Below are 26,833 nucleotides of genomic sequence, written 5' to 3' on the forward strand. Positions count from 1 at the left end.
TGGATGTCAAATTTAATAAATTTGGGATTTAAGGTGCAACGGGAGAGAAGTGGGTGTTTTGTATGATTTAAGTTCTTTTCATTTTTATTTTTACTTTTTATTTTGGCAACCTAACATCATTGAGTGTTGCAAGTTTGTTGGTGTCACTTCTCCTTCAAATCAAATGAGGATGTGAGTAGTTCTTGAAACAAGCATGCGAGTTTGTTATTACTGTAGAACAATCGTTTTTATCAATGCTATTATTTTGCATGTTCATTTCCATACCATCAAGTAAATCCAAATTTAATAAATAATTATAGGTCTAAAACACTAAAATTATTTGGCATCACAACTATCAAATTTTGCCATTTTATCATTAATTATCTAGCTTTTCTATCAAGTTGTTGGATTTGGGATATGAGGAACTCTTAAATCCAATTTGTCCTTTGAATGGTGGATTTAACCAATAATGAGGCTGGAACATACTTTATAAGTGAAGTGGGAACTAAATTCCCTGAAATTCTATATTGCACAACAAAAGTTAAATTTATCTTAAATCCCAACATCTTAAATTTTGGCTAAAATTGAATACTAAACGCCCCTGTGCTAGCTAGTTCCTAAGCTTGCATTGTATGGATATTTCATTATAGGCAAGAGCTCTTGATTATCAACATGAAGCAATGATGAAACCATGATGAAACAATGAGGAACTATTACATCAAATTTTTAGGTATTGAGCTTTTCTTTAAAGGCCTTATGGTCAACTCAGTATGAGTGTTATTTTAGTTTGATTCAAATAATTGTTCTTTTAGGCTTCATTCAACAATCTTTTTTTTTCCTTCAAAATTTTTCTTTTGAGTGAAGATTTAATTTATTAGCACTTGATCTAGGGTAAATTAGGTTATGCAGCCTATAGTTTAACATTATGAAAACAACAAGAGGTATTTACATGCATAGCGCTTAAAACATCCTTATTTACATATATGATACCTAAACTTTGATATTTACGTATAAAGCACTTAAATTCCTTAATAAAAACAACAGATGACTTTGAATATACAATGATTAGAATCTCTCATTTTTCCTCTCCTAGTATCTCTCTGTCTTATTGCTTGGATTGTTTTATGTTCAATTTTCTACTTTTGTTTTTAATTCGTAATGTTGAAGTTTTGAAAATAATTGTAAATGAATTAAATATTCAATTATATTCATGATTTTATATTTTTATTTTCTATTGATAAGTTATTTAAACTTGCTAATAGTTTGGAGATTGGTGTCTTAGTGTACATTGAAATGGAAAATAGGGATCTACTGACACAAATACACGGATCGGTAGAATTTCTTCAAAAATTAATCCTTTTCAACAAACATTATTTATATTTGGTCGATAAAAAATCTTATGGAAAAGTATATTATGTCATTTGTTAATGATCTCTATGAATGCACAGATGATGTTCATATGAGTTTATCAAACTCAAAGTTCTTATGGGTCTCCAAGTTTTAATTTAATATTATGTGCTACCTACAAAAGATCATGAAAATATCTATAAACTAATTAAAATTGCATTTTTTTTAATATTAATTGGATTTATTGCCCCAGTTCTTTTTATGTTATTTTTTTGATAATAGTAGTCTTCATTTCTTTCGTGTACTTTTTTGTAATGTACGTGCATTTTATCTATTAGATTAGAGTTAGATAAGCACTTACTTGCTTTGTAAAATCTAAAATGAGTTTGAGTAACTAGATAGTGTCAATAAGCATTGATGATTGTTAAATATAGTATCATTGTAACTTACAATGTAAATTATTCACCTATTACTAATATAATACTCATAAAATAAGATTTATAAGGTTTGTTACAGTGGTAGAATGATAATTTAATGTTTTAGCATTGCACAAAAATCTATTACACACACATATAATTAAAAAGTAGCAAGAGGAGACTCCAATATTTTTTACTTAGTAAAACCCTGAAAATGAAAAAAAAATAAAAGGGCTTAGCCCAATCAAAGTAATTCAACATGCAATTGTATGTACATAGACTTACTCTTTTCCTGAGTTAGTGAAGATGGAATTACAAATGATGATAATCACATATGTATAATAATAGTTTAGATATAATTTAGGCATACAATAAATGTAGTTGATCATGAAGTATAGTCGGTGGCTGTAATGGCGGTAGTTGGCCACAAAGGTTGTAGATGATGGTTGTAATAGTGATAATTAGCCACAAAAGTCGTATTTGGAAGTTGTAATAGTGTTATTCGACCATATAAGCTGTAGCTGATGACTGTAATAACATCAGTTAGTCATAAATGTTACATTTAAATATTGTAGTAATGTCAATTAGCCATGGTGGTCATAGTTGGAGATTGCAATAATGTCAAATAACCACAGAGGCTATAGTTGAAAGTTGTAATAACATCAGTTAGCTACAGAGGTCATTGTTGGAGACTCTAATAGTGTTAGTTAACCACAATGGTCTTAGTTGGATGCAATAATAACATCAGTTGACCATAGAGGTTGTGGTTGTGACTGCAATGCGTAAGTTAGCCACACAAGTCATACTTGGAAGCTATAATTGTGTCCATTGGTCACAAAGGCTAGTAAAAGTTTTCTTGGTGAAGGTTGGGCGGCACTTTCCGAGTATAATAAATAAAAGGGGCAATTACGTACAAAGCATCCGAAACATCCTATTTACAAATCAACCACCCTCTTTCATCCATTTTTCAAATTCTCACTCAAATATCAAAATTCATGGTAAAACCCCACCTCATATTTTTTATTTTTATCAAATTCTCAATGTTTGATCGTGGCACGCATAAATACATTGATTCGATTGTTAAAAAAAAAAATTTCACCTTGGTGGTTAATTTGTAAATATCAATGTTTCATGTGGAATGTATATAATTATCCCTAAATAACAAAAAAAAAACATTTTTTTTTGGGGAGGGTTGATATTTGTATCATTAAGACATCATTAACGATGATGAAAATGAAGATACCAATAACAACAACATCAACTGAAAAATGGGAGAGCAAGAAAAGATGCAAAAATATGACATGGAGGGAGTGATAATCTCTCTTGCTAGATTATGCAAGATTCAAAATAATGATATTTTGTGCCCTAACATTACGCATTATTTGTTGGTGGAGGTCAGGGACATAATTGCAAATAACTAATATAAAGGTATATTAACCGATCTCTCTCTCTCTCTCTCTCTCTCTCTCTCTCTCTATATTATAAGAATTTAAAGAGGCTTATGCACATTATAATGCTTTTATGGGGCATTTACTCCATACCACCCAAATCCAAAGTATTTACATATCCAACCACTAAACTATATATTTTTATATTTATACCATAAAAATATTTCATATCACATAACAATACCGCTATTTTAACTTCTAAAAGTAGAATGCACTTTTCTAAGGTGTTATGTATGTAGAAATTAAAGTTTATATATTAGATATATGAGAACATAGAAATTGTGTAGCACGTAAGCAAATTTCCTATTTTAATCGCTCATGCAAAATCAAGAGAACTTTACAAACATGCCGCATAATTCTTATATATTCGCGCATATCCAATATTTTGGTGTTATAAATTTATGCATGAAAATCATTTTAACAAAAGATAGTGATTAGAGTATTTTTGATGTGATGTAATAATGTACATGAGATGCATGTAAATATGAATGGTTAGAGGTTAGATATGTAAATTCATAAGATTCGAATCATGTGGTATGTTTTAAATGCCTCAATCATAAAAAAATAAAGATATTTCAAGCGAATTTGTTTCCTGCATTCCTACCCTTACACTTCCCGGGAAGCCCTATCCACTCAAACTTCAGCTTTTGCGGATTATATATATATAATTAATGAGCATATTTCGAGTCAAAGCGACCGGAACAAGAAAGCGAAAATCTTTATTTTTGTTCGACTCATTTATATATCGAGCACAGAAAAGATGTTCGTGTTTGGCTTGTTAACCTAACGAACGAATCAAACATAAACTTCTTAATGAGCCGAACACGCACTGTTCATGAACAACGTCCCGTTTAGGCAGCCCTAATACAAATAATCAATTAAATTTTATATTATTTATCTTATAACAAATAATATTGAAACAAGGGATTGCTAACTAACAATTTAGTTAATTCAAAGTCAGATTCTTAAAAATTTCATGGAAAAAAAAATTCATTAATTTTCTCAACAAAATTTTACTGAAATAAAATTTAAAATTTACTTTATAACGAATATAATACATAAATTCACTGCTATATATATAAGGATGGGGAGAGCTGACGGCCGCCGCGGCGGAGATGAGCGCGCAGCAGGCGGTGAGTGCGGTGGCGAACGCTCTGGAAAAGCTGGTGGAGCGGAACGATATTGTAGCGGCGGCGACGGCGGCGGCGGAGGAGGGCGGCGGAAAAGAAGGGGGAGTGGCGGCGTTCAGAGGGCTGAGGCGGCCGGGAATAAGCATAGAGAAGTATATGGAGAGAATCCATAGCTACGCCCTTTGCAGCCCGGCTTGCTTTGTGGTTGGGTTCGTCTACGTCGACCGGGCGGTCCACCGCCGGCCGGACTTCCTCGTCGGTTCGCTTAATGTCCATCGGCTTATGCTCACCAGTGTACTGGTCGCCTCCAAGTTCTTCGATGTCATGTGAGTTTCCCCTTCTCTCTTTATTAAATAATTGTTTTTTTTTTAATTTTTTTTATTTTGCTTAGGAAGCTCGAATGGATATTAAAGGGTTATTAATAATGATTTACTTTATGAGAATTATATATAGGAATTGAGTTTAATTAGTTTTAAAATTGATTTCACTATTAACAATTTTGTGCAAGGAATTATATGATATCGATTGCGTGTCAAATAATTCATGATGATAGAGTGAAAATTTAACGTCTTAGTATTGCATGAAGATAATATACAACAGACACATAAATAATAGAAAATTAGTAGGATGAGACATCATAATTTTTGCGTGGAAAAACCTGAAAAAGGAAAAAAAAAACATGAGTCTAACCTAGTTAAAATAATTTAGTATGTAAATGTACGTACATAGATTCACTCTTCTTCTGAATTAGAAAAAATAAAATTACAACATTGATTAATATAAATATATAATTGTAGTTCATCTATATCAGTCTTAATTGGGCCACAACAAATGTATTTGATTATGAAAGCTGTAGTAAGTGGCTACAACAGCAGTAGCTGTAACGGTAATAGTCGATAACAAAGGTCGTAGTTGGTTGATGCACATATAGTAGTTGGCTAAAAAGATTGTGGTCAGAAGCTGTAACAGTATTGATTAGTCACGTATGCTGTAATTTGTGATTACAATAACATAAATTAGCTATATAGGTCGTAGTTGTAAGATATAACAGTAATAGTTTGTCATAGAGGCTATAGTTGGTGACTACAATAAAATTAGTTGGCCACAGATGCTGTAGTTGGTTATTGCAATAGTGTTAGTTGGTTATAGCGGTCATAGTAGGAAGCTATAACACTAGTAGTTGGCTACATAAGCCAATTAATTGACGATAAAAACTGTAATTGGTTGCTACACAGGAAGTAATTGGCCACAAAGGCTATATTGGGTGACTACAATCTCGTCAGTTGGTCACAAAGACTGTAGTTGAATATTGTAATAACATTAGTTGGCCATAAATATCATGGTTGATGACTACAATAGCACTAGTTAGCCACATAGGTCATGATTAAAAACTGCAATTTTATTAGTTGGTCACAGATCATCTAGTTGAAAGTTGTAACAAATAATAATAGGCCACAAAGACTAGGCCACAAAGACTGTAATTAATGATTCAATCCTTTTTCTCTAGACAAGAGTATAATTTTACTTCAGAGACAACACTTATTTGAATATAACATGTACACAAAATACAGTTTTTAGGAACAATCACCAAATTTTGACTGCTATGGTCATAAGCAATGGTCGCAGGTGGTTGGAATAAAGTGACGATGTAGATCGATTTTTATGGAGATCGAAATTATCAAGAGGTCTTTAATACAACATTATGCATTACAGTTAGATTTGATATACAACATTAGCAAATAGTGGCCGCTTATGGTGGCGAATTGGGGCTGCGAGCAATGGTCGACAGTGACCGATGGGTAATGGTCAACAGTAGTCGGTTTGCAGAGGCCAAAAGTTATCGTTGGATCTTCAATATGATGTCGTTTACAATCATATTGGGGATACAAAGTTAGCAATTATGAGTCATTGACAGCGGCGAGCAAGGGTGACCGAAGTTGGTCAATGGTGGATGATAGGTGGCGGTCGACTGCTATATAGGTCATAAGTTATCGTTGGGTCTTCAATATATCATTATATGTTACAACCAAAATTTGAGATACACCATTAGCAAGCTGAGGTCATCGATGATAATGAGCAGGGGTGCCCGACGATGGTCGATAACAACCAACAAACGATAGTTGAAGATGATCGGTGGTTACGGAGACCGAAAGTTATCATCGGGTTTTCAATACAATGTTATACGTTACATCTATATTTGGGATATGTCACTAGCAAGTAGAGGTCACTAACGACTGATGGTGGTCGATGGTAGGTGACAAATAGAGGTCGAATGTGGTCGACCACTATGAAATTAAGAAGTTATTGTCAGGTCTTCAACGTTATACAATACAACCATATTTGGGATATGACATTAGTAAGCACATGTCATCAATGCCAAAGAGCAGAGGCAGTTGGCGGTTGTCGCAGTAGTCGACAGACGGTGATCGATTATGGTCGGCGGCTACAGAGGCCAAAAATTACCGCTGAGTCTTCAATATGACGTTATATGTTATAACCATATATGAAATATGACGTTAGCAAGCAAGGGTCACCGATGACAGAGAGCAAAGGTGGTGGTGGGCGGTTGTCAGCGACTATAAAGACTTGAAGTAATCATCGGGTTATCAGTCCAGAATAGGCTTTGAAATTCCTCCTCTTCCCCTTCTCCCTTCAAGTAAAGATAAGAGGTTTATTTATATAACCTATGGGATAAGACATTTTGGTCTTTTGGTAAATAACTTTCCTAACCACTTGATCGAACGACCAAAGGTTTTTTTTAGTGATTTGAGTGCCATCAAGACCTTGAAATTGAGTGATCATGGGCTGGTTGGATTTCTCTTATCGAGGCGCTCGATTTGACTATGAATATGTCAAATTTGAGATTCATTTGATCATTCAATTGATGATCCAAACCCTTCAAATATGCTTAATGGCTTGATCTGGGCTTAATTGGACTCATATTGAACCAATTATGTTATCATCGAGTTCATCTTGTCGAGACAATCAATTTCATTATGAACTTGCTAAAATAGAGACCCCGAACGAACTTGAATTTGAATATGGAATATTTTGTACTAAAAAAATACCTCGAGATTCATGTCAGAGAAAAATTTCTTAATGGTGCATCAACACCCATAAGTAAAATGAATGCAATTTAATTAAAATATAGTGTATTTGAAATATTTTTGTAGGCGTTTGGTACAAATATTTGTCATTGTAATTTTTATGTTTGGTTTAAACCCTGATGATGAAGGTGATAGATGTGAGCTAATGGCGGTGGCTAGTGACAACCAACTTTGCGGAAGGTGGGCGGCAATGGGCAGTGGTGGAGATAGGCCACAACCACGGGCAACGATTGGTGGTTTATTGAGCCAGTGATGGCGACCAATAGTGACAGACAGTAAGAGGTGGACAATGGAAGTGACAATAATGACAACGACAACTTCTGCGATATATTTGAAAATCAATCAAACCAAACAAGTTTTAAATTTAAAAACTAAACTAAAAGATTAGTTTTAAATACCTCAAACTCTCACGATATATATATTTTTTTCATTCAACTAAACATCAAACCTTTAAACATCCCTGCATTCCTATTGCATTACCATGGTGATGCAACAAACCAAATATCCTTTAAATTCTAAAACCTATTTTATTCATAAAATTCATCTATCACATTCATCAAAACAAACTATAAGATCAACAACAATTCAGAGTTCTTTTTTACCTAGTAATTTGCAGTCCTCCATGTCCTGAAATCTTGATCCATCTCTTCTGATGGCCATCAAAGAAAAATAAATAATACCTGTAATTTATGAATCAGCAATCTTAGAATTTATTAAACTTTGATGTTAGTGATCAAAATCTAAATAAATATTGAAGAATGATGATTTACATCTTGATATTCCATATATATATATATACTTGCAGGGCACAAAGCAATGCATTCTATGCTAAGGTCGGAGGCGTGAGTAATGCGGAGCTGAATAATCTGGAACTGGAGCTGCTCTTTTTATTGGATTTCAATGTCAATGTGAGCTTGCAGGAGTTCGGAAGTTATGTCTCTTATTTGGAGAGGGAGATGTTGGCAAAGCTGGAAGGCTCAAGGCAGATCCACTCTTATGTATAAATATATGTTGGCCTGAATCATACCAACTGTTAGAGCTATTAATTCCTCTGCCGTTGCCTGAAATGTTTCAGTATTGAAAACAATAATAAATTGTTTTTGGGGCATTTACATACATGTCAGTATGTCTAAAATCTAAATTTTTATTTTTCCCTTTTTTTTTTACATTTATAACACCCAAATGTTTCATATCACATCAAATATATAACTATTAATTACCCTTAAAAAGTGTAATGCATCCTTTTCTTCCTTAAGTGATTTAAATGCAAGAATTCAATTTATAAAAATATATATATATAAATCTTTCTTATTTTCATTCATCAATCTCATGGAATAATGGTACTTACTATCTATATGAGAGGTTAGGGTGTAATAGTATTATGTAGTTTTAAATCTGCATCTTAATTTTGATTTATAAGGTGTCGTACGTTGAATGGGCTCTGCCTGGAAAATTAATGTGAGTTTATTTATTATTATTAATATTATTATTCTTATTCTTATAATTATTATTATTATTTTTTTTTTGGGTTTCATTCCGGAATGATGTCAAAATTGTTCTTCATAATGAAGAGAAGGTCAGCTTCATGGTTTTACCTCATGATTGTGCAGAAGTTTAAATGCGTGAACTTCGTTAGCTTAGAAGTTGCTCTCTAAAATTTGCTCTCTTTTCTACAGAAGGGATGGAATTTTTTTTTTTAATTTTTTTAAAATCTTAAGTTAATCAAATAGAGCATTGGCCTCTTGTAATCCACTTGGTAAGTTCAACGTACCATTTCCTAATTGTGCATTTTTGTCCTAAAAATAATATGGAATATTATTTGTGATGTAAATAACAGATTCCCTGCAAAGCTTTCCTTGTGGCAATGCCTCAAACCGAGCAGATCAAACCACCTCTGCTGGCTCCCACGCAAACCAAAAAAAAATATTACATCAGGACTCCTAACGTAAAGCTACGTTCGGATTGAAATATTCGATTGTGTTACGAGAACATTCCATCTGCGTTATTTGTAAAAATGATGTGTTAAAAAGAGTCTATTTGCTCCAAATATTGACATGGTATAAGACCTTTAATCGGTCTGAATCCTTGAAATTTTAGCTTTTGTTATCTTTGACCGGCATCTTCGACTGCTTCATCACCGGAGCGCTCATTCTTGTCTTTGAGTTATGCGGCATTTTCTTCCGCTTTGTTTGAGTTCTGCCGCTGCTTCAAGCCGATCGACTCCCTTCGATATGACCTCTGGTGCCGCATTCTGCGGCATCTTCTTGAGCGGACCTCTAGTGCAACATCTTCTTGAGCGACATCTTCTTAAGTTTTGCTGCTGCGTTCTGCGGCTCTGATTGAGTTCTGCGACATCTTCTTGAGTTCTGCCGCTACAATCGCTCTATTTGAGTTCTGCCGCGATCTTCTCGTTCGCTCCGAGTTCTGCCTTTTCCGCTCGTTCTGCCGCGATCCGCTTGTCCACTCCAAGTTTTGCCGCGATCGTCGCTCGTTCTAAATCGTCTCTCCGAGTTCTGTCGTGATCCACTCATCCGCTCGTTTGCTCCTGCCGCAATCCACTCCGTTCGATCGGCACGATCGCGACTGCTTCAAGCTTCGCCTCGCTCGATCTAGCCTTTCACGTTGATTTAGATCAACGATTTGAATTTTATTTATCTTGGATTTTTAGTTGATTTCGATCGACGATCAATCTATTTAAAATGTCTTCTGAAATCTTAGCTATCAGATTTATAGGAAAAAATAATGCTGCATGGGAATTTCAGCTCGAAATGTTCTTAAAAGGGAAGGAGCTTTGGGGTCATATTGATGGGTCTTCCTCAGCTCCTACTGAGGCAAAAGATCTTGGTCAATGAGAAGCAAAGGATTAAATGATGCTCGGATTGTTTGTTGGATCTTGGGATTTATTGAGGCTCATATGGTGAACAATTTACGATCCTTTGGCACAACTAAAGAAATATGGGAATACTTGAAGCGCGTTTATAATCAAGATAATTCTGCGAAACACTTCCAATTGGAACTTAACATGAGTAATTATAGTCAGGGTAATCTTTCAACTGAATAATATTATTCTGGCTTTTTAAATTTATGAAACGAATATACTAGTATTATTTATGCTAAAGTGTCAAACGAGAACTTAGCTAGTCTTCAAGCTATTCATGAAGAAAGTCGTCGTGATCAGTTTTTAGTGAAACTGAGACCTGAATTTGAAACTGCTCGAGTTGGGTTGCTGAACAGAGATCCGATTCCGTGTTTGAATGTTTGTTTTGGGCAATTACTACGCGAAGAACAAAGATTGGTGACACAAGCTATTATCAATATAACAGGTGAATCATCAGAAATAATTAATATGACATATGCTGCTAAGACCAAAGGGAAGGGGCCGGTGCAGTGCTACAGCTGTAAGAAATTTGGTCATATTGCACGGAATTGTGAAAATAATGTATGTACTTATTGTAAGCAAAAGGGACATACTCTCACAGAGTGCCCAACACGACCCCAAAATCGCAAACCATAAGCACTTCATGCCACGATATCCAACACTCACAATCCTGTCTCGACTTCTACAGTTGCCAACAATAATCAATCAACTGTCACACCCTATATGGTTCAACAGGTGATTCTCTTTGCCTTTTCTGTTCTCGACCTTCACGGGAAAGGTAAAACTATTTCTTCGGTTACTTCTTCTTGATTTGTTAATTCAGGCGTCACAAATCATATGACTAGCACAGCTGAGTTATTGCATAACCAACGACCGTACACTGATACTCAACATATTCAAGTTGCTAATAGAAATAATATTCTAATTACGACAGTTGGTGATATTAACTCATCCTTCAAACATGTCTTCGTTTCTCCTATTCTCCCTACTAACTTACTCTCTGTTGGTCAAATTGTGGATAATAACTGTGAAGTATATTTTTCTCGTGATGGTTGTATTGTGCACGTTATTTTTCTCGTGATGGTTGTATTGTGCAGGATCAGGTGTCGGGAAGGTGATAGCGAAGAAAGTGAAAGTGGACAGACTGTTTCCATTACAATTTACTGTTCCTCAGAATATTTCATTAGCATCTTCAGTTGTTGAGAATAAGACGAATATCTGACATAAAAGACTAAGTCATCCAAATGATATGGTGTTGAAGCATTTACGTAAAAATGATGTTTTTTATTCTACAAATAAGAGTTTAGTAGTTGATTGTTCTGTTTGTAAACTTATTAAAAGTAAGATATTACCTTTTTCTATTTCAGCCAGTCGTGCCAACAAATATTTTGACATTATTCATAGTGATGTTTGGGGAATTACACCAGTTATTTCACATGTTCAATATAAATATTTTGTGACATTTATTGATGATGACAATTGATTTACTTAGATACATTTTTTATATTCCAAAATAGAAGTATTTACTATATTCCAAACATTTTTAGCATATGTTGAAACTCAGTTCTCCGCTCGCATTAAAACCTTACGGTCTGACAATGTTGGTGAATACATGTCTCATGAGTTTCAAGCATTTCTCCATAACAAAGGGATTGTTTCACAACGTTCATGTCCCTATACACCGCAACAAATGAAGTTGTTGAACGAAAAAAATCGGCATCTATTGGATACCGTGCGCACATTACTGATAGAATCTTCTATTCCAGCTAAATTTTGGACTGAAATTTTATCTACTGCAATTTATCTAATTAATTATTTATCATCTCAACAATTGAAGTATGAGTCTCCCTACTATCGAATTTTTGATAAATACCCTAATTATCATATGCTACATACTTTCGGATGTGTTTTCTTTGTTCATCTACCTGCACATGAACGTCAAAAATTGACAGCTTAGTCAGTACAATATGCCTTTATGAGGTACAGTCCTAATCATAAATGTTTTGTGTGTTATGATTCGATTAATAGTCGATGACATATTTCTCGAAATGTGATTTTCTTTGAACATGATTATTACTTTCAGCATCATGTGTCCACACCAGATACAGTTATACTTCCACAATTTGATAATTCTTCTACTGATAAACGGTTCAAGCCAGACATTGTCTACACACGACGCCTGCCCCCTTTACCTTCAATCCTCCCCGACCCTGATCCAGAAATTGCTCCAATAATTATTCGACGATCAACCTGGCGTATCCTTCCTCCAGATAGATATGGATATTCTATAATTTTAACTAATACTACTGTTCCTACCTCTTACTTTCAGACAGCTAAACAAACTTGTTTGGTCAAAGACATGAAAGAGGAACTTCAGACACTTCAAGACAATCACACTTTGGATATTGTTTAATGTCCTACAGGTGTTAAACCCATTGGTTGTAAATGTGTTTATTCTCTTAAACTCCGATCTGATGGCTCTATTGACAGATATAAGACAAAATTAAATACAGGATTGATTATGATGAAACATTTGCACATGTGGCTAAGATGATAATTGTTCGACTGGTGTTATCTATTGTTGCATCTAAAGGTTGGTTTTTAAAGCAGATGAATGTTAAGAATGCATTCTTACATGGAGATCTCAAAGAAGATGTCTATATGACTCCTCCAGGCTTGTTTTCTACAACTTCACATGATGTTTGTAAGCTCAAACGATCCATATACGGTTTGAAACAGGCTCCAAGGGCCTGATTTGAAAAGTTTCGCAATACCCTTCTTAGCTTATCTTTTATTCAAAGTTAGTATGATTCATCGTTATTTATTTGCAAGACTGACAAGAGAATTGTTTTGTTATTAGTATATGTTGATGATATTGTCATTACAGGATCTAACAATTAATTGATGTCTCAGCCACAAAAACGTCTTCAGCATACTTTTCATATGAAAGATTTAGGGTCATTAACTTATTTCTTAAGACTCGAGATTCACTCTTCTGTCGCTGGTATTTTTCTTTATCAGCACAACTGTACGAATGGAGCATTGCTTTGACTGGTCTTTAAGATGGTCGCTCCACTGATACTCATTTGGAAGTAAATGTCAAATATCAACAGAATGATGGTGACTTTCTATCTGAACCATCTCTATATAGACAACTGGTTGACGGTCTCAATTATCTGACTTTTACGCGTCCTGATATTTCATTTGTTGTGCAACAAGTAAATCAATTTATGCAAGCACCTACACATCTTCATTTAGCTGCAGTTCAACGTATTATTCAATATTTGAAAGGTACTTCTCATCATGGTTTGTTCTTTTCTGCAGAGTCTGCTATCACCTTAACAGCCTATAGTGATGTTGATTGGGCTGGTTGTTCTGATACACGTTGATCCATTACTGGATGGTGCATGTTTCTCGACAACTCTTTAATCTCTTGGAAGAGCAAGAAACAAAATCGAGTGTCTAAGTCATTTACCGAATCAAAATATTGCGCTATGTCGTCTGCTTGTTATGAGATCATATGGCTCCGTGGCGTGCTGGCTGAGCTTCGTTTTCCTCAGCTTGAGTCTACTCCTCTTTATGCAGATAATACTAGTGCTATCCAGATTGCTGCTAATCTCGTCTTTCATGAGCGCACAAAACACATTAAGTGAACTGTCATTCCATTCGAGAAGCCTATGAGGAGGGTGTTATATCTCTTCTTCATATCACTTCTGATCTTTCTATCTCTTCTTCATATCACTTCTGATCTTCAAACGGCTGATATATTTACTAAGGCTCTTTCTCGACAGCGTCATCAGTTTTTTGTCAGCAAATTGATGCTTCTTGATCAATCAGCATCAATTTGAGGGGAATATCAATCAAGAATAAATAAAATCAGACAAAATAAAGAGTTTCCTTCTTTGCAATGCTGCAAAGAAGGAAATATTATATTTGCGCGGATTCTTTCCTTTTAGTTGAATATTTAGATTATGAATATGTATTAATTAAGTTACTTAATTTAGATTATACTGAATATTATGTACCTAAAATAGATTGTACAAACTATTATTTATTGGAATGAAAGCAAAGGAAAAGGATTCAACCTAAAAAAAAGAGCCTATTTGCTCAAAATATTGACAATTAGAGTATTATATGGTGTTATTCAATTATTTTGCGGTGTTATTGGAATATTCCCCGTGTTATTGGAATTTTGCGGTGTTATTGGAATATTCCCCTGCGTTACTTGATTTGGGGCTATGTTATTCGACATATTCCCCGTGTTATTTCAATTTCCACTATGTTATTGGAATAACACAACCCCAAATCAAGTAATACGGGGGAATATTCCAATAACATTTCAGCCCCAAATCAAGTAACACGATGAAATATTTCAATAATACCGCAAAATAATCGAATAACACCATATAATACTCAAATAACACATCATTTTTACAAATAACGCAGATGGAATATTCCCGTAACACAACCGAATATTCCAATCCGATCGTAGCTCTACGTCAGGAGTCCTGATGTAATATTTTTCCCGCAAACCAAGCAGAACTTTTCTTTTTTTTTAAAAAAAAAAATCAAAAACTTTCTTCTCCAGCATGCCGCTCAGCATAGACAAGGGAAGCTCCACCAGACTCCGGCCAAAACCCGTTTCACGCCAGAACCATCACAAACAAAGAAAGTCAGATCACGTGCTACAAATAACTCCGACAACACGCCAAATTTGCATGCATCAATGCCGAATTTCGCTCTGATCACGAACCCAAATCTATTGTTATGCGAAAATAATGTGCAATGATAGAAATTCTTACAACATCAATCTACATCCACGGGGGGGATATTTCAATAGCACGGGACGAGAGAAAAAATACGGCTTGAGGTTACAACTCAACACTTCTCACCATACACCTCACTGCTACATCTCATGAAACCTAAGTCTTTCTTTTACAAAGGAGGATTAGGGCATATAACAACTTCTTCGTTATCCAAGTCTCTCTCAAAAACTACTATCTATTACAACACTGAAATCTAGCTTAGAGAGAACAATAAAATTATCAATTCTTAGTCTTAATGATTAAATAGCATTACATGTAAATACACATATCTGTTAGTTCATTTAATTTTGAACATTTATATAGCAATATAATAAACAAAAAAAATTTGACGATACCCAAGCGAAAGAAGTGTCCAAGGACAGATAAGAGAGAACATCAGAGGCTGAAAGAATAAACTGGGAAAAGAAAATAAAAAGGAGAAAAAAAAAAACTCTGAAAAACTGACAGCTGCATGAAAATAAATGCAAATTCAGGGTTTAAAATTAAGACATGATTTCAGAATATATATACTCAACAAATCAGTAAAAAAATAAATTATTTAAAGTCCTTTCGTCATACTCTCCGAAACTTATAAACTAAAAAGAGTCAAACCGAGGTTACCGTTACTGCTGTCGAAATAATTGCTCCTTTCTGCACTTTCGGCAGCTGCATTTGAAGCCATAATCAGCCAGTAGAGCTTGTCTCTCCTCATACGGAAGGTCCTCATCAATGTATGAAATAGTAATCTGAACAAAAAGTGTTATTTTGTTAGATAAAATCCGGGAAATCACATACGTAACCACCCTATTCCTATGTATTTACATATCCAACACCTAAACTTTATTTTTTTTTACATTTATAACACCCAAATCTTTCAAGTCCTATAAAAGTACCACCATTTTAATTTTTAAAAAGTGCAATACACCTTTCCATGCGCAGGTAAGATTGTAAATATATGTAAAAATTGAAGTTTGAGTGTTAGATAAGCAAATATATAAGCATGAGATGTATGTAAATATTCCTAAAAGGTAATCTACAACCATGCTGAAAGTCTGTCATAAATAAGAGATTCGTGTAGTTGATATTTAAATAAAATGATGGAAAATAATACCTCTTCTCCAATTGAGATTGGGCTGACTGCAATTATTACTGCTTGCCCATCCCTGTCCTGCAGTACGAAATAATATCAAACATGGATTAAGAAACATAGAATTCAGGTAGCAACAATTCAGCCCATTCGACATAAAAAGAGGATCTAACTGGAGGCGGATGAAACTAGTACTAGATCAAAACCCTAACAAAGAAGTTGAAAGTCAATTTTACGAGGCAATATTGCAAACAGATGAAAATTCAGGGTTGGATGCACAATCTCCAGAACAGTACTGGTTCTCAAAACGGGCAATTTGTTGAATGAAATTGTCTCCCTAGATGCAACATCAGTAAATTTTAGATCTCTAGGACTGTTTTAGACAATTGTGGCAGATATATATAATTAACTAAATAACATATGCAGTAACAACTAAACGAGTCATAATAAGTTAAAGAGGCCAAAATATTTGTCTTTTATCGAGCAAAAAATACATACATTAAGCATACTTATAAGATTTTTGCAATGCAGCATGAAAAAAAAAATACAATGGTTAATCATATAACATAATACATGATTCTGACATTCAATCAATAACAGAGCTTAGGAACACTTTATTTTCTAAAGGACAAAGTGCCTGCTTTAGGGTGAATCATACGATTTCCTGCATGTATTATGATATTAGTGTAGCTCTTGAAAGCAATGCTTTTAAATATATTTAACAAGCAGGTTCAACAGTGAGTAGCTTGGCAAGTTCGGATTGATTATAACTCTAAATTATCACTAAACTCACTTCAACTGGTCCAATACTGTTTTCCGGTGAACTAGATCAAACTAGTCGAACCAGTTCATTATTTCCTTTTAAATCTAAATGGCTGATTAGGGCACGGCAATTCACTGTTTGACCACCTCGACTTTGCTAAATGAATCGTAACTGATCTTCTTACATACTTATGCTTCTGTAATCCTCATGCTGTCAGATAACAAAGGTTTTGTTTCTACCTTCATCATTCTCAGCCTCTACACCTGTCACGACATGATCCGGAGGCTTAGAATTTTCATGGGCATGGAAAAATTTATCTACATTTCAATTCCTACAACTAAAAATTTATCATTTAAATAGATCGAAAGGGCCATAAACAAAATTAGTTTAAGTTAATTTAAAGGAAAAACCAGTTGTGAAAAAAATTATTTTTCTCTAGCTTGGTTATGTCATTTATATATATAGATATATATATTTTTCATCTATCACTCATTTTATGATCCAAAATTTAACCTGAAAAATGTTATTTTGTAATAGTTAATTATCAATATCTTAAAGAATACTGATATATGTAAACTACAGTAATAGCAGTTTATTATTCAATTATAATCATTGAAGAAGAGTCATAAAATTCAAAGCCATTTCAGGAGCACCGTTTAAATTATACTAATAAATATACATTGATATCAATGTTCTTTTTCAATTTATATATACAAATATCTTAGTATCCTCAAGTAGTACCATAAATGAGTAAATTTTATCAGTCAATGTATACATACAAGCATTCTAGAATTCATCACATTTTTATTTTCATATCATATAATATTTTCATATATAAATCTATATATCTAATAAGTGAAAACATGACATTTATTTTATGAAGAAACAAATGAAGTACAAGTTTTATGTTTACGTGTGTGTATTAAAATGTAAATCTATATGTAAAATGAATAATGATAAAATATGTACTAAAATTTGATTTAAATATCCATGCCATTTTACACATTCAGTTCAGAAGAAATAATATTACTGTAATTAATAAAGTACCCACATCGTATCAGACGACTTGCTTTGTCTTTGAACTTGTAAAAATTAACTTGTAATTTAACATACACGTAAACATAAGATTTGTACTTCATCTTTTTCTTGATAAAATTTTCTCTTTATTCTATTTTGCTCTCATAACTAAGTAAATTTAATTTTAAATAAAGATATAAAACATACTTAGTAAATTAAATAATTAATATATTATTTTAATTACATTAAATATCATTCTTTTTCTATATATGTTTAAATTAATATCCATGGTAATAAGTATTTACCTTATTATGTAGCCTTCAAATATTTTATCCCTTAATTCACTGTTTCTAAGAAAATATTTAATTTAAAATTTTAATATTTACATTCTTGAATTTTCAAAAATTTTCTTCAATTGAATTTCTCCTCTAAATAAATCATTTAAAATTAATACCTACAATCAAAAGTGTAAAATATTGTTGCCAATTTATTTTATCTCAATTATAATTTAATCTACTCATTACTATTTTCCTTTTTTAATATATTTATTTTTTATTTTTCATAATTGTCTGTATTATTTAATTCGATAATCTATAGTTATTTATAATTGAAACTTCTAATTAACTTTGATTGTGGAGAAATTTTTAATTTGATTATTTTAATAATTATCACTTGCATTTGATTTTCTTTGTTTAATCTTTGATTAACCTTTGTTTATTTAAACACACACACAACAGACACACACACACACACATAAATACACATTATGAATTTATTTTAAATCATCTAAACTATTTCTTTAAATAGTATCATTATTAATTTATAAATTTTTATAATATAATAATAAAATTTTATGAAGGTAAATATTTTATCTCACTATTATATATGTATATAAATCACATTAGTTAATCTATATTTTATGTCATAGCCAAGATTATTATTATTATTCTAACATTCTTAATTTATATTTTTTCACCATTTAATCACCAACGAATTTAAAATTTATCTTATTATCATATTTAGAGAATATAAATTAAAATTTTAATTAACTAACTTATATATGATATGGAGAATAAATTTAAATGGAGAATAAATTTAATAATTTTATTATTATTATTATTATTATTATTATTGACTAGTATAAATCATTATTAGCCTTTAAATTCTCCAAGTTAACATTTAAAAATTTTATACTATTTAACATAACCTTTAAAAATATACTATTTTTTATTTTCTTCTTATTACTTTCATTAAAATAGTCATTTAAACATAAATGCATCTATTTAGTATTTATTTACCTTAAAACTTATGTTTAAGTAGAACAATATGCTCTTACTCGACATAGAGAAGGTTTAACTCGCGTGACTCCCATCTTTGTCATCCGTACCTATTCAAACATGTTGGTCCACTTGAGCTTGTGTCAGCTCTCCTGCTAGCGAGCAACACAAATAATGATATTTTTGTCTCCTACTCTTAATTCTGAGCATGTTTCTGATCCACATGCATGACCAAGCCCCCCTATTACCAGTACTTGATCCTGTCACCTACAACTCGCATGAGTTCGCTTCACTCTAGTCTCATGTGTCGGTCTAGTCGCTACTCACACTCACTTTGATTTCTTGCTCTGCCGTTCGTTCTTGAGTTACTTGCACAACGACATCGCAAAAGCCGAACATCTCATTATTTTGCTCCACTTGTGCTCATCTTCCCTCTCGTCAATTGCTCTCTCACGCTCTCCTACCCATTCTTTTGAGCTCAAGAGATGTCTCCTTTCCAATCTCCCTATCTCTCTCTCTAATAACTTCTTCTCCCGCTCTCTCCCTTTGTCTATGTTTAACTCGTATGGATTAAGGCGAGTCCCTCGTTCGTCACTTTAATTTCTCCCTCTCCGTTCACTCCTTTGCCTCCCACATTTCATATTCACCATTGTCACTTCTAGTGAACATGCATGTAAAAGAATATTACAATACCCCGATCAATCTTCTCCCTACCACCTTATGATCTTATGATCGTGCATTCACCACCATCGTTCTCTTTCAAACTTTGCTTCAACCACTTGCACTTTAAGAGACAAATTATAACACTTAACTGAGATTGCAATAAATTTTACTCTTTAACTTGCTTAATATTATTTATTTAAGTAGTTAAATTATACTTGGTATTTTGTTGTAAGAGGATTATGCATGTGTTTGTTATTTTTTTTTTTTTTGTAAATTCAATTGATAATTTAATAGACTCGTCCATAAATTTGATTCCCATAATTAGAGTCTTCCACTTTTTGTGAAGCAAATGTTTTTAAATAAATTTTCACCAATTTCTAGTTTTTTTTACATAAAAGATATATTTATTAAGTCATCATTTATCAATGACATCAACCAATCTAAAAGTTGGATCATGAAATAATAGTCTTAACCAATTTAATGGCAAGTCCAAGTTCTAAAACAACACTTCAAATTGTATTTCAAAACTGTCATATTCATGTTCGAAAAGGTGTGCACTTCAAAAATATATTTATGCTCTAAAAGATATGAGAAACAAATATTTTGTTGCCCATAGGGTAATCTTATAGACCAATTATAAAGCAAAATCACAATGCTAAAGTTTCATAAAGAAACAAAGCATAATACCATCGCCATTAACCATCCTAAAAATTTGGGAATGACTTTATGATTCCCCATTGTTCGTCTTTCCTGTTGAGTTGCCTAAGATGTTAAACATGTTCTTTGCAAATCATTTTGAATATGTTCTATTCCTATTACCATAGAGCTACACCCTTTTCCTTATAAATTCTTCAACGCTAATTTTATATATCAATTTAATAGTGTTTTCTAGCTTCTTTATGCATCTCCAAATCAATCGCGTTCTTTTTTAGCTACCTTGTCCTTAATAGATATCACTTCAACTATTCATCTAATATAATCAATCTTTAATTTATCTTTTCTAATTTTTCTACATCTCCATCTTAGCATTGCATGCTATACAAAACTTAAAGGTCAATGATTTCTAACTATCCATCACTCAGATTCATGCAATATAAAGGCAAAATCAAGGCATATAAATTAGATCATTGAATTCAGGTAACTGTTTTGATACCGCATAAAGTTCCTGCATGAGACACATGGAACAAGAAAAGATGAAAATCAAATAGCCTTGAAGGCAATTACTTACCTCGTCCCTTTTGAATGCTTTAGCATTTGGACAGCAAGAATGATTCATGCAACTCTGTATGGGGAAGAATGCAGTGCCTGCTAGAAATGTAAGTGGAAACAATTAGAATAGCGTTTAAATAGGTTATCCATATTTGATAAGAACTAAAAGGTAAATTTAAAAAAGGGGAAAATTTTTTTTTTCTTTAATACTTTTAATCTCAGCATTAGAATAAGTTTAATTTAGCGTTTAGAGCAAAAGCATTACACATCGCAAAAATCAATTGTGTGAAATCCAATCTAGATATTTGGGGACATAAAGTACCTCTCTAAAGCATCATAGAACCAGTAATGATGCTTCCGCATATAATAAGAGGCAAATGTACTTATGTAGCCACCATATTAATATTTTAAAAGGTAGGGGCGTTGGGCGGGGTATTTTAGCTGTTATGGGACAAAGCGTAAGCCACCAATATAAAACAAATAAAAAGCATATAACTATTTAGAGATGAAAATAAAAAATTATACTAGTTCGATTTCAAAACAAGTCTTCTAAAACTAAAATCTTCAAGATTTTGATATAAATCAATAATATAAAAAACAAACATATAAAAATAAATAACAATGTTTGAGTCAAGAAAATAAACTAGTTGTGCTCAATTGATCTCAATCATTGAATATTTTTCATTCTTCAAGATCATCCACAATAACTTTTGCTTCTTCACCAATAGATATATCAAAATCACAACTAGGTCCTTCATGTTATCTACATTCATTGTCCACTTTATTAAAGTCATTCGTAAATATATATAATCTTTTTTTTTTATAAGAATATATAATTATGTAAAGGACAATTAAAAGTAATTTTTTCATTCAACTTCTTTTCTATAAAAATATGTTATAAAAATATCATTTTTCCTTGTATATGATTTTGTGATTATTCATTTGCATTAATTATGGACACATTACCGATTATATCAACATCAAATACATGTTCTTCATTCACCCAAGAAGGTTCTTGTGGAAGCACTAGATATTCTTTCTCAACAATTCACTCATCTTTAGAGTATATGTCCTTTACTAATATTGGATCAAAGCTTTATTTTCTTTTTATATTTTTCCCCTTCAATCTAGTATTATATCTTAGATACACTAGAGTGTTCAACCCCTAGTGCTCCAATATGTTCCTCTTCTTAGTATGAATCTAAGATAAAAAAAATATCATTTTTAAAAAGTGATATGAAAACAAATAATAACACTTTAACAAAGTAAAAAGTTATTACCGATTCAAAATTGCTCCAATTTCTTTCTCAACTCAAAGAATTGCAGACGATGCAAAGAACTCAAATAACAAAATTTGTTAACTAGGTGTTTTTCCATTAAATCTCATACATAATCAGTAGAAAATCTTAACTTCTTTAAGTTCGTGATAACTCTACTCCCAAAATCTCTTCTGAAGTTATCATACAAGTCTAGTTGAATATCCGCTCTGAGACGATCTTCATAATCTAACATTCTTTCCAGACAAGTGATTCACCCTTGCTTCACCTCTTCATCATTACAAATATTATCTTCAAAATAAAATTGGGAGTTTAATAAATAATCAACCGCATGTAATATTTAATGAAGTCGGTCTTTTCATTAGGGGTGAGCATTCAGTCAATTAGAATGGATCGACTTTAAAATTGTTCAAACCAATTATAATCAAAATCCATAATCCAAAAACTGAACCAATCTAAATTTAGATAAAAACAGAACCGACCAACCAAAATTTAATTCGATTTAAACAGTTTGGTTATGAAAAAAATGAAATTTAATTGTTTACTTAAAATTTAGCTAATAACAAGCATTACAAATCACATATTTTATTCACATAAAATCGATTTGATTTCATGAATCCTCTATTTAGTTCAATCAAATATTACATATAATAAATTTTTTGATTTGTTTTTGTTTATTCCACTTGAAATTAAAATATAATAAATTTTTTTAATAGAATTTTGGTTTTTTGGTTTGTTCAATTAAATGAAAATTAAAACCAAACCGAAAACCTAATATTAAAGTTTTAAAAACAGAAAAAATTAATCAAATTTTGAAACCGAACCAAACCAAGCAAACTTGATAGATTCAATTCGGTTTTTCGGTTTTGACCAAATAATATACACCCCTACTTCTCATCTTGCAACAATTTTCCTCCAAATAGGTACATAGTTCTTTTTATTAAGCCCACAATTAAAAGTCGTTATTTTTTTGCAAAATCCATTAACTCATAAATATAGCCTATGATTGACCTTTCTTTTGAGTCAACCTCTCTTAGAATATTTATAAGAGATACAATCACCACGATGACCACAAAAATATGGATTGAACAAAATAACAAGTCCAGTTTCAATATCTCCTGTCTGCTCAGTCTATTGACTAGAACACCTAACTTCTAAGGAAAACGTTGCTTGAAGTGGTTTTTTCTATTTGTAAAGGCTTTGAAGAGCCAAATATACAATAACAAACCGTGTGATGACAAAACGAACCAGTTCCCTCTCCTTTGTAAGAGATCTCACCAAACCAAGAACCATGTGTGCACATATAAATGAAATTAACAACTTCTTTGCTTTTGCAATTATGCTTTCGTGAATTTTCAACTTTCCAACATCTTATAAAATGAGATGAATACAATACACTGTACAAGGTGTCCAATAGATAAGTTGTCTTCATTTCATTACATTTTTACCCGCATTCATATAATTTGACCCATTATCTGTTATAATTTGCACCATATTTTCTCCTCTACCTCCTCAATAACGTCATCTAAATAAATAATAACTTATCACTCTTTATAGCATCAGAAACATCCACATCAAGCTTGACTATTAACAAAAAAAAAATAATTAAAGTACATTTATTTTCCATCTGTCAAACTATCTGATATAATCGATCACATATATTTAATGCATTCTTATACTCTTCTAACATCTTATTAATTTCAGCAATTTCATCCCTGGGTATCCAAGTTTTTAATTCATGCATTGTAGGTAGGGTAAAATCAGGTCTAAAGTTAGCATCTGCTTCAAATATAAACATATAGTACAAGTCATTGGTAACATTAAAAGTGAATCTGATTGAGTAGTAGAATCTACCAGTTGCCTTACATGCTTAATTTATTTTATCTTTCTTCTACATGAAATTTAGAGTAGAATTCCTAGTTTCTGTTGTGCAAAAGAATCTATTGGACCTCTAACTCTATATGCAATTTGAAAAGAGTCAAAAAATGATGATTTAATGGCATTTTGACCTTCACATACACTTACTGTAGTACTTCTAATGTCATTTAATACATTGTGACATTATGCTTTGACTTTTGCATCTTCTTTTAATGTTTGCTTGCATTTCTCTTGAACCTCAATGAAGAGTTTAATGCATTTTTTATACTCTTATGTGTGCTAGCAAGATGTTGCTTTATCCTGTTTATTGTTCCACTACACATCTGATTGAAAAAATTACATTTAAAATATTTTTCATTAGTTGTGTTTATTGTATATTGTCATGGAAATTCTTTTTTAGTACGACTACTACCGAGCACACAATCCATCCATTCCATACAAAGTAATTACTAACACAGCACATCAAAATTTTAAAAAAATATATAGTCAAAACTAATGCCAAAAATATACAATCAAAATGACCCCAGATGCGGATTTCATTGTAACTATTGCGAAATATGCCCATTAATTACTAAATAAAACTCATTTTCAAACTTTTCTATTTATGCAAAGTTGTGGGCCTCGAGAGAGGACTGGATTGTGCGATGATGACAAGTATGGAACCGCGGGCTGAGTGCGGGTCTCTTGCTTGCTACTGGGAAGATGAATGGAAGGTAGGAAGGCGGTTGGAAAGCGCGACGCTTTCTACAGCTGTATCTTTTGCCTGCAGAAGACTACTGGAGAGACGAAGCTACGATTTAGGTAGGTCTGAGAAGCGTGATTAGGGTTTTTATTTATTTTTTTTAATTGGCCCGCAAGTGAGGTGTACAGCCCCCGTGGGGCGCAAAATAAGTTCTTGGACGTAAAAGGCATGTCAGGGCGTACGCTGAGGTGTACAACCCCTGTGGGGCGCAAAATAAGTTCCTGGACCTTAAAGGCATGTCGAGGGATAAACCCCATGAGAATTACGCCTCCTTCATTGGGATGGGGCGTAATGCCTCGCGCCTCACCTAGGGGTGCGCACCATTAACGCCTTTTAAAACACTGCACCATATAGATTCATAATTGGAAAATTTTCATCTGCTTAACATTTAGATGAATAAAAAATTGTAGAAGAATCATACCAACATTCAATACATTTAAAAATAGGCAATAAAACAATAAAGTTTTTATCGGAAATCCAAGCAACAAAGTTTACAAGCTTATTGAAAAATAAATAAAATTCTAGACACGAGAAGAATATTTATGTAAACCATAATGCCATAATTCTGGGATTTTGGCTTTTTCTCCTAAGGAACCGTCGCTCTTCTATGAAAAATGCTATGCTGACATACTGGAAAAGGTAGCTATTAGATAATCAGGAACTTGCGACATGAGGAAAAAAAAAAAAAAAAAGTCATCAGCTCCTTAGTCCGTATGTCCAATAAACTAGCTATTAAAGAATTTGCAAAGCTTCATGCTTAATAGAATTTTAAAATCAATTGCATATACTAAAAACATTCAGTTTGATGATGAGACCTTGACAAAAATCTGAATAATCATCACCAAGAGCATCCAGAAACGGAAGAGTTAACTCAGCTTTTTCCTGCACCAAAAAAGATTTCTATGAAGATCTATGCAAACAACTTTTGACAAGGGCAAATAAATACGTACCTTTTGTGGCGATGGAAGATCATCAATATATATGAAGTAGTCCTCCACTGGAGAAGCTACTACAAGATCACTGCACTAATTTGATTAAAATGTTAACCGATAGTAACAAAACTTAGCAAGTGATTCATCTTCACTGATCAAATTTAAAAAACCAATTCATATTTAGCATAATTAAAATACGCTACTTACAGATTATTGAGTTCAAACATGCCAATAATATGGCCATATATTTCAAGTGAAAACACTGCAGAAGTTAAGAGGAATGGCAGAGAAATTTTGAAAAGCATAAGAAATTAGAAAACCTGCCAATTATCAAGTCTGAGATGACAATATTAAAGGATACAAGGTGCACACTCAATGTCGAAGATGGCTTCCTTGAGAAGTTGTAGAGACTGAAAAAGAAGAAAAATTAACAGAAAGAGTTCCACATCTACCAAAAATCAAGCATGCAGAAGAACAATAAGATTTCAATGTTATGATATTCTAATGAAATATTAGAACCATTCGCCCCCTTCAACATCATTAAACTAGTCCCACACATGATTTCAAGACTTTTTAAGATTGTTTGGCCATCAATTAGATGAATCAAAATTTTCTCAATGAAAGAGTACAATTGTATCAGAACGTAATTGCAATTTTAAAATACAAAGGCTTTCAAATAAACTTTTAAGACTGCTTATGCATGCTATCCAATAGGACTCCTTTTTCATATGCTTAATGAATGATTAAATTATTATGAAGATTGATCTCGACTTTGAAAATTATACAAACTTATAGAAGAAAAATAATAAAATTAGTAAGTAAACAACCAGATTCTCCTCCTACGATGAGAAAAGTCCATCTCATAGTGTGCGTATTTG

The 26,833-nt window shown here is 32.6% G+C and overlaps 2 protein-coding genes across 8 annotated transcripts in view; one reads left to right on the plus strand and one right to left on the minus strand.

Moving 5' to 3' along the window:
• Positions 1-4,277: 4,277 nt before the first annotated feature.
• On the plus strand, positions 4,278-8,541 carry LOC110018092 (cyclin-U1-1-like). The gene is made up of 2 exons (XM_020715328.1): positions 4,278-4,646; positions 8,233-8,541. Exons 1-2 carry the CDS (start codon positions 4,306-4,308, stop codon positions 8,429-8,431), a joined length of 540 nt encoding a protein of 179 aa, XP_020570987.1. The 5' UTR covers positions 4,278-4,305; the 3' UTR covers positions 8,432-8,541.
• The window catches only part of LOC110018090 (histone-lysine N-methyltransferase ATXR2), a 49,761-nt gene continuing 30,759 nt past the window's right edge, over positions 7,832-26,833 (minus strand). For 3 of the 7 annotated variants that reach the window (XM_020715324.1, XM_020715321.1, XM_020715326.1), the window contains exons 9-15: positions 26,317-26,365; positions 26,163-26,217; positions 25,974-26,043; positions 25,839-25,905; positions 21,146-21,222; positions 16,222-16,278; positions 15,584-15,856 (exon numbers count right to left, since the gene is read on the minus strand). In XM_020715324.1, the coding sequence (XP_020570983.1) occupies positions 15,734-15,856; positions 16,222-16,278; positions 21,146-21,222; positions 25,839-25,905; positions 25,974-26,043; positions 26,163-26,217; positions 26,317-26,365 (498 nt within the window). In that variant the 3' untranslated portion in view covers positions 15,584-15,733. Of the gene's footprint in view, positions 8,108-8,366; positions 8,444-15,583; positions 15,857-16,221; positions 16,279-16,408; positions 16,535-21,145; positions 21,223-21,448; positions 21,568-25,838; positions 25,906-25,973; positions 26,044-26,162; positions 26,218-26,316; positions 26,366-26,833 lie in introns of those variants that run through there. The other 4 variants (XM_020715322.1, XM_020715323.1, XM_020715325.1 and 1 more) reach the window with 4 other exon arrangements.

Source organism: Phalaenopsis equestris, unplaced genomic scaffold (assembly GCF_001263595.1).
Source record: "Phalaenopsis equestris unplaced genomic scaffold, ASM126359v1 Scaffold000002, whole genome shotgun sequence".
Taxonomy (NCBI): Eukaryota; Viridiplantae; Streptophyta; class Magnoliopsida; order Asparagales; family Orchidaceae; genus Phalaenopsis; species Phalaenopsis equestris.

What these genes read in the sequence shown, in the direction of transcription:
- LOC110018092 (XM_020715328.1), top strand. Translation starts at nt 4,306, where the DNA reads ATGAGCGCGCAGCAGGCGGTGAGTGCGGTGGCGAACGCTCTGGAAAAG. An exon ending in TCCAAGTTCTTCGATGTCAT is followed by an intron (nt 4,647 to 8,232) that starts GTGAGTTTCCCC and finishes ATATACTTGCAG; the next exon opens with GGCACAAAGCAATGCATTCT.